General features: G+C 36.4%; 2 protein-coding genes across 4 annotated transcripts in view; one reads left to right on the top strand and one right to left on the bottom strand.

Annotated features, from left to right (window-relative positions):
* Nucleotides 1–557: 557 nt before the first annotated feature.
* Nucleotides 558–9,060, bottom strand: LOC144977623 (uncharacterized protein F13E9.13, mitochondrial-like). The gene is made up of 6 exons (XM_078923031.1): nucleotides 8,943–9,060; nucleotides 7,676–7,758; nucleotides 7,174–7,360; nucleotides 6,014–6,164; nucleotides 4,841–4,968; nucleotides 558–3,134 (listed from the first exon to the last, which is right to left on the bottom strand). Exons 1-6 carry the CDS (start codon nucleotides 9,031–9,033, stop codon nucleotides 2,917–2,919), a joined length of 858 nt encoding a protein of 285 aa, XP_078779157.1. The 5' UTR covers nucleotides 9,034–9,060; the 3' UTR covers nucleotides 558–2,916.
* LOC144977622 (G1/S-specific cyclin-E1-like) overlaps nucleotides 8,561–9,071 on the top strand; it is a 63,049-nt gene continuing 62,538 nt past the window's right edge. The window contains exon 1 of one of the 3 annotated variants that reach the window (XM_078923027.1): nucleotides 8,561–8,731. The gene's annotated coding sequence lies outside the window, so the exon portion shown is untranslated. Of the gene's footprint in view, nucleotides 8,763–9,071 lie in introns of all 3 variants that reach the window. The other 2 variants (XM_078923026.1, XM_078923029.1) reach the window with 2 other exon arrangements.

Here is a 9,071-nt window from a genome sequence, read left to right as displayed (position 1 = left end):
AAATAATATGTCTCAGATAAAGACATTATTCTACATTCGACTGTCTCCCTCTCAGCTGAGGATCCTTGCTGGGACCAGGATAAAAAAAAAACACGGGAGTAATCTCAATCCATAACAAAGTCAAGGAGTAACATGGAAAGGGAAAACTGATATTGGTGGGGGGGGGGGGGGGGGAGAAGTCACATCAAGTCAACAAGCGCCCTCTCTGTCCACCATGGTAGGTTAGAAGACCCAGACCTCAGAAATGATTTGACCTGAATAGTGCATAACAGGGAGATGATTTACAAAGAAAAAAAATATCTCTCAAATCTATACATTCGACTGTCTCCCACTCAGCTGAGGATCCTTGCTGGGACCAGGATATTTGACCTGACAAGAATCTAAAAATGTATTGAGGTGAAAATTTTCTTGTATCAACCTTTTTTCATACCAGGATTTTTATTTTCTTCACTAAGTTGTAGCCCTCAGTGAATCTGTACTTGTTGGATCCGAGTTCTGTTGTATTAAGTAGATTTAAGTGGATGAATGCAATGTTATAAATGGAGCTACCATCAAGATAGATTATGAATGATTTTTCAATTTATTTTAATTTTAAATGTGACATGAATATTATTATATAATATATAAATATAACAAATTGACAATTCTTAAGAATTAATGCAGTGATTATTGTAAAATGTAAGCAGTATTCGACTATTCTCTTTTAAGTGGAATAATGCTGTAATTTAGAAATTATAAAATTCCGCCAATGGATGTATCAAACAGATATACATAAACAATGTAAAATTAATATAACTATCACATAAAATGAAAAACAAATAACATTAAAGCATCACTTATATTATCTTAACATTTAGTGAAATACAAAATCCTAAAAATAGAGATGATGGAAAACTTAAATGCATGTCAATAAGTGGTTTTGCTATACCCAAATTCCTATTTTCTTTTGGAATGATAAGGGTTGGCAGGTCTGGATACATCAAAAATCAAAACCCACTCAACAGGATAAAACAGCAGTTGTGACTTATACATTATATGAAAAGGAAATACACAATTTGACTCATGACAAGGTACGGTTGGTCTTTGAAAAAAAAAAATACAACAGTTATCTCATTTCAATAAATGAATAAATCAATAAACATTAAAGCACCAACAATTTCTAATTATCCTTCAAGACAAGAGTTAAGGAACAAATGAAATATATAAATGACAATGAGATTTGGCCACAAAAAAAACCTCCAAAACTCTTTCAGGGCATAGTTGTGACTATTGTAGTCACATCAAAAACACCAATCTACAAATTCAAACATCTTCTAGTTTAAGCATTCATTTGCACCCCGCACCATCAAAGATTGGAAAGCTCTTCCCAACATGTGATGAACACAACAGATATATACACTTTCAAGGGAAGATTATGATACTATTTCAACCTTAAATACCAACGATTACTGCCACATCCAACAACTCCCTCAAATAAAAATATTCAGAATTGGGTCAACTTCGAGTTACATTCAGATTCAGATCTCGTATTATGTCAGTACAACAACATAGGTAATGGACATTGAGTTAAGAATCAAATCAATAAGAATCAAGGAATTTTAATTATTTGAAATCAATAAAGATAAAACATGTTCTCCTCAATGAAGGTAATATTTTAACTCAAATTTGATAAGCGTAAAATTATGTTTAAAATATCAAATTCATCCTGACATTAATACTGTTTTGAGACCAGTGGTCATTATTTATAAACTAAACCCTTGAGATGGCGAAGGCACAGACCAATGTGCTTGAAGACTGTTATCTTGAGCATGCTTGTGAAATTCATAATTTACAAATGGAATAAGCTGCCATGGCCCTTCGATGTTATTCTTGTTCAAAATTATATCTTCTAGGTTGAAAGAAAAAAAAAAGAAAAAATGAGCTTTATATAGCGCAATATCCACTAAATGTGCTCAAAGGGCTTTACAAGGGGTCCCTGGTCAACAGATACATTTAGCATGTAGGACGGGACATAACGCCTGTTAGGCGATATTACAATTTTTCGGACAAAGACACCGCTGTTAATGTCCAAGTACTCATTTTACATCTGAGTACGGTGAGAGAATGTGAGTAAAGAGCATTTTCCAAGGACTCAACTATGCACCGAGCGCGAGACTCGAACCCATGACCTTCCAATCCGAAAGCGAGTGTCATACCACTAGACCACATAGCCGCACAAAGTGTGAAGTGGGCACTTATATAAAAAATGATGAGAATACAGTGTTTGGAGAAGTGCCAGATGAAAACAGAGAATAAAAATAACTGTGTTAGAGAGCCAAACTGGGAATCTAATAGGCTTCAACAGTCATGATGTCACTTCCCTTGTAATGATGCATAGTAACTTAGTAACTGGTTCTAAACTATCGGAACAATGGCGGAAGCCCTTATGAAATACTTTTCCGACGGGCATAAAAGTGTATCCAGAGGAGAAAAATATAAATCCGATCGATCATGTTTTGACTTTTATACATTCTGATCACATGACATGTGAAAAAGTTCTAGCCAGCATGAAGAATAAAAAGTAACGATTTTCTTTGTTTAGAACCGAACTGCTCATTGCTGGGCCGACTTGACATCAAACTATTGAATCCAATTGAGACAACACCCACTGCCTGGCTGAGAGACAGAGAGAGAGATCAACAAGCAACACACTAGCCACTGAGCTATCCAGACAGAGGGTGTCGTATCAATTGGAACTTCGGCTTGCCTCTATCGCACAATGATGTCTTTATTTATGCTCTGTTTTCACCTGGCACTTCTCAAAACCCTTTATCTTTAGCAATACTGGTGAACACACATGGTGAAATATGGACTAAAGGTGAATAAAGTGAAAGCAAGCACCAAATAAGATAATGAACTATGACCTCTGCCTCTTCACTACATAATCATAGTTGATTCCACGGGTATCTGCCGGACTTCCTTCACTTTGTTCATAAACGCTGTGACTCTCCCTTCATTCAGCTCTTCTGCCCAATGGCCCATATTCTTGAAATGAGACCCAACGACCACAGCATGTGCTTGGCGATAGAGGTGGTAGTTTTCAATGGTCACTCCTGACCCAACTAACACCGGCAAGTGGACTCCTCCTATCACAGCTGAGGACAACAAAGGAGGGGGAAAAAAATAGTTATAAAATGATAATTAATAATAATATAATGGCTCATAACGAGAAATATACCTACATCCTCTTGTGACTGATTTAAGAAAATGAAGATTAACTCACTCAATCCTAGAGATTTTCCTACTTGTCAAAATTGGAGAAAAAAAAATGTATTAAAAATGAGCATGTACATAGATAGTTTTATTCAACTACCATCAACATGTAAAAACTAAAAACATTAGCTTTGATACTACGCCTATAATTTGTCTCAGAAAAATGTAATAAATAAACATGGGGTAAAAGTAACCCGGGTAAACAATGGATATAGTCGGTGTTAGGGTTGAGTGAGTTAAATCATCTACCTCTCCTTCTTCCCTTGTTATATGATATAGGAGATACGATCTTACAGTCAGTAACTCAGCACCAGCACTTAAATATTTCCTCCATTGAAAAAAAAGGAGTTTAAAAAAAAATAAAAATTTTAAAATTGAGCTTTATATAGCGCAATATCCATTAAATGTGCTCAAAGCGCTTTACAAGGGGTTCCTGGTCAACAGCAACTTTTAACATGTAGGATGGGACATGACGCCTGTTAGGCGATATTACAATTTTTCGGACAAAGACAACGCTGTTAACGGCCAGGTACTCATTTTACACCTGAGTACGGTGAGAGAATGTGAGTAAAGAGCCTTTTCCAATGACTCAACTCTGCGCCGAGCGTGAGGCTCGAACCCAGGACCTACTGATCCGAAAGCGAGTGTCATACCACAAGACCACATAGCAGCACCAAAGAAACCCAACGCAAGTACAGTGGAATCCTGCTAAAGCCAACACCGCAGATCCATTATCAATACAACACACATATAGAATAGAACATTTGGAACCAACAAAAAGTGTTGAGTTTAAACAGAAGTTGACTTAAAGAGAGTTCACTTTATGTGGATTCCAATATATTTCTCAACATAAATGCCAGAAGTGGACGTAGGTACTTCTTGTGCTGAGTCATTAAACTTTTCATCAATTTAGTGGTCGTGTAGTATTGACACTTGGCATCTGACCTATTAGTCTCTGTTTCAAGTTCTCTGTGTGCAGCAAAAATTTGAGTTCTTGGAAATGGCTTCTCACTCATATTCCCTCGCTATACTTGGGTGTAAAATAATACCAGGCAGTATACAGTGTTTTCTCTTTATCAAATGAATAAGCCAAGCAATGTTTCCTCATAAGCTCACTGCAAACTCAGGGCTCAACTATACTTTGCTCAGAGAAGGCCTCGAACCCAGGACCTTCCAATTCAAAGGCAAGTTCCATTACACAAGACCACATAGCCTTTTACTTTTATGTACTGCTGCACTTCGCCAAGGATTATCCAAAACCAACTGATCAAAATTGCTGAAATATGGGGCTTACATGTTGTGATTTTAACTTGTTCATAATATCCCCAATCCTGTGATCATGTTAACAATTTATGACGTAGATTTTGGAATGAACTGATTCCAAATGATATCCATGCTTTTCTTATACACATGTTCTAATATAACACCTAAAATTAATAGCACTTAAGAAAAAGAAAAGAAAATAAAATTCAACGAACATTTTGTAGTCTAAAACTATTTTCTTATCTAATTTCCTTATTATTATGGTCACCTTAAGTTTAATTCTTTTTCCTTCTGCAAAGAAAAAAATGTCGACCCAATTTCTCACCTTTCACCTCTGCTAAACTGGCTGCCTGACCAGTGCTGTGACCCGTTACAACGACTCCGTCACTAAGAAAGAATTCAGCAGCTTGGGCTGTGTCGACTACGTCAATGTCACTGGTGATGGCGTGGGAGCTGGATAAAAGGAATGTTAGACATAAATGAAATAAATAATAACGTGAAGTTGAATGTAAGCTTCAATTTAGTTACAAAAACAGATCAAATGAACGTTTCGGGTTTCCCCTTTATCAACAAAACAATATGATTGAAACACCACAGATGAATGAGATGATGTGGTAGTGGCGTAGTTAAGATTCATCGAATCCAGAAAGACGAGAGAAGCGATCTAATTCCATCTTGTTGGGTTCCACATTGGTGGAAAATGTCGATAATATTTTGTTTAGCAGTCAAAGAAACTCAGTGCAAAATGTGCACTATTTCTGTATAAGCATAAAATAAAGTGAGAAAATAAATAGTGAGGGGTAGAATATAAGTTTTGACAGAAATAAGAGAACATTATAACTTAAATAAAAACAAAAGAATATACGAAAAGTCCTGCAATTTTGTAGGAATAAATGACGACGTTTTCTAATCTTTCTATGTATATGAATTTTAAAATATGCTTAACGTGCATGATTTGTCATTGAGGAAAAAAAAGAAAAAAAAAAGAAAATATTGCACGATCACAAAATTATAAATGACCGTTTTGGGTATTCAATATACATAATCTGTCATCTGCATTTTTTGCGGCCGCAAATATCAGGGCGATCCGCAAATTTTGGCAAATTTCCCAAAATTGGCAAATCGTGGCAAATTTTGGGAAAATTGGCAAATCGCGTGACAAATTTTGAGAAAAAAAAGAAGCGAAAACAAAATAACGAAAAAAAAAAGTGCGAAACTTGAGAAATGTTGCAGCTTTGCCTGGGCCCAAACCAAGGGAAGCTACTCTCTACGGAGAATGATCCTTTAAAATCTTTGTAACAACGCTATTCATAATGTAGCCTCCTTAAATGTAATAAATTGTCTTTTTTATTTTTTTTCCTGTATCGCGTGTTAATTTTTACTGAAATGCTTAGTTCTCCTCTGCAAATTTTTGGGCAAATTTCTTGGCAAATTTTAGGTCCCAATTTGGCAAAAAATGCAGATGACAGCATAATGTGTTGAAGTGAGTGCTGCTGACCTGTGTTTCTTTTTGACGTCTGTGAAAACCATGATCTCATCTGCATTGATATGTCGTCGATATCTCATCAAATCTCCGGCACAGGCATTCATCAAACCCTCATCAGCCACATGAGAAAAAACAAATCCTTCTGCTCTGATGAACTGCAGCCCTGAAGAAACATATTTCAAAGTACAAAACACGTGAGCTTTGTATGGTGCAATATCTACTAAATACACTCAACGCATTTTACAAGGGGTACCAAGCCAACAGCGACATTAAACGTATACATAACATCTGTGAGGCAGTGTTACAATTTTTTTTTCATCTGTAAAGGCATCGCAGTTCCTGGCTAGGTGCTCATTTTAAACCTGGATACAGTGACAGAATATGAGTAGAGAACCTACTCTAAGGATAAGGACCAAGTTTACATCAGCAGCAGCAGCAGCAATATTCGAATCATAAACCCAAAGATCAGATGCTAAATGTCATACCACAAGATCACAAAGTTGTCTTATTCATCCTAATAATCTTTTCCAAGTTCTACTCTCTGATACGGAAAGAATTTCCTTTTTCATAAAGATCAAGCCAGCTTTGAGACGAATAAAGAAAGCAGTATAACTTTTAAATTACTTGTGCGGCTATTTGGTCTAATGGTATGATACTTGCTTTCGGATCGGAAAGTCCTGGGTTCGAGCCTCGCTCTGCGCATAGTTGAGTCCTTGGAAAAGGCTCTTTACTCACATTCTCTCACTGTACTCAGGTGTAAAATGAGCATCTGGCTGTCAACAGTGTTGTCTCTGTCAAAAAAAAAATTGTAATATCGCCTAACAGGCATCATGTCTCGTTCTACATGTTGCATGTTGCTAGTGGTCAGGGTCCCCTTGTAAAGCGTTTTGAGCACGTTTAGTGGATATTGCGTTGTATAAAAGCTCACATGTTTACTAAATTGAGATGATTTAGATAAGATGGCAAATAGTACAAGGCACTGTATTTATACAAGGAGAACCTTGGTTTGGGACTCTTGGTCTTTTGAGCAAGAAATTCAACTCCTCTCAATAACTGTACGGCAGCATTGCAATTAAATATGGGCTTTTTCAGCCCTTTTCTTGAAGTAAATTAAAAATCACCAAATTTCATCATAGGATGATTTTTAAAAAAGTTAATATAAATAAACCAACCTGCAGCCTTTGCAATAGCCATGGCTTCTTTGTTGGCCCCTGCCAAAACTTGTATTCCGACCGGTGCATGGCAGAAGATCCGTTTGACCTCACGACAGACAACAGACATGACAGAGACAACCTCTGGCCCAATTTGAGAGGCCTGAACATAGGGAACATCATGCATATTCTCTACAATTAAACCATCCTGAGGATATACAGAGATATCATCAAATGAATGTTAACTGTACATCTTTAAAGTTTTTAGGGTCTAAGGGGGAAAGAATTAATATTATACTAAATTTGAATTAAATCAAAATGCTGTGGTTTTTGATGTTTGTTTTAAAGTATAATAAAGTATGTAATGTTCATTAAAGATGTAGCTTGATAAAGGTAGCTTTATGCGAAAGTAATGAAAGTGGATGCTAAGTCTTTTATTAAAATAGAAACAAAAGGAACTCCTAAAATAGTCTTGACTGGTGTAATTAAATATCAATAGACTAAATGATTAAAAAGCTAATACCAGTCCTGCTTTCTTATATATAGCCGCCTCTTTACATGCAATGTCAATCAATTCTTTCACAGAGTTCTGACTGCAAGGTGTTCCTGTTAGAGAAAGAAAAACAAAAAAACAAAGACTTATTAAACATCTGGAAATTGGAAAGGGTATGACTTTTTATATAGAAAAATTCCGTTTCCAAAGAATCGTCCCAATAAAGCAGCTGTCCCAAATAAGCAGTGTCCCCAATACCGGCTTGGATATTGTTATTAATAAACATGTAGTACTCATATAATGGTGTATATATATGTTTAGTTGGATGTGTCTTCTACTAATCACCAAATCAAATTCATCTTCTTTTCTCATTTAGACAAAAATCACGAATTTGCAAACCAAATTTTCTGTAGTTTTATTGTTGGAATGGAAAAAAGAGACCCTTCAATTAATACCAAAGGGTTTTGAAGGGGGGGGGGGGGTTCCTCTGATTAGTGTTGTAACCCAATGTAGATAGAGCAAAGTTGACGTCACTCGGATCTTTGTAATGGGCGTGATCTATATTAAATTTCCATGTGCTCGAGGTCCTTGGTCACATTGCAAAGTGTGCTCAAAATGGCCCACATAGTGAAGTGTTCACTGTTTGAGAAATATCCAACATTACAATTGGTCATTTTGCTCAGCATGACTCACGGGTATGTTTACAGCTTGTATAAACAAAGCAGCGTGTTTAGATACGTAGAGATATGTCCAATCGTTGTACAGCAAAAAAAAGCATGTGATTGATTGGACGAAAACATGAATATAGATCGCTCCCTTTGTTTGTAGCCTGTCATTTTTATGAGTAGTTCTCACTAAACGGTATTAATCAGACTATAAACGCCAAAAGTTACACATACTTTTGTGTGTTGGTATGTTATATCCGGCTGGCGTGTGTTATGAGCTTTTTGGATAAACGCAATAGAATCAATATTATGACGTCCTCCTAATCGCCTAATCACTGAACTGGTTGCCTCCCTCCCTGAAATATTGTCCATAAGGAGGAAAGTTGTGCAGGAATTCTTACCTTACAATTAAGGATATTTTGTACTCTAACTCTACTTTCACATCTTCGTTGGTTTGTTGTTGTTTTTTGTTTGTTTGTTTTTCTTGAGAGAGCAGTGACAGCGGTGCGACTAAGACTTCTCTTCTCTTCATGGTTTTCTTACATACGGTAGCATCAAAATACATATAAAGCGACATGTACGGACGTTACAAGCGTTCCCGAAACTCTTTATAAGAATGTGAATCATTTTACCTGGAAGAGCTTTTAAATGAATCATGCCGATCACATTCCCAGTCTTATTTCTAAAGACATTCCAGAAACGGTCAAACCTGGAAGCAGCCATTGTTGTTGATGTAAACACGGGGGTGTGTCTTCAATCAA

This window comes from Berghia stephanieae, chromosome 7, assembly GCF_034508935.2.
Source record: "Berghia stephanieae isolate SIO BIC M18660-M18661 chromosome 7, UCSD_Bste_1.3, whole genome shotgun sequence".
In the NCBI taxonomy this organism is placed as follows: Eukaryota; Metazoa; Mollusca; class Gastropoda; order Nudibranchia; family Aeolidiidae; genus Berghia; species Berghia stephanieae.
This window is presented reverse-complemented; position numbering and strand designations above follow the sequence as displayed.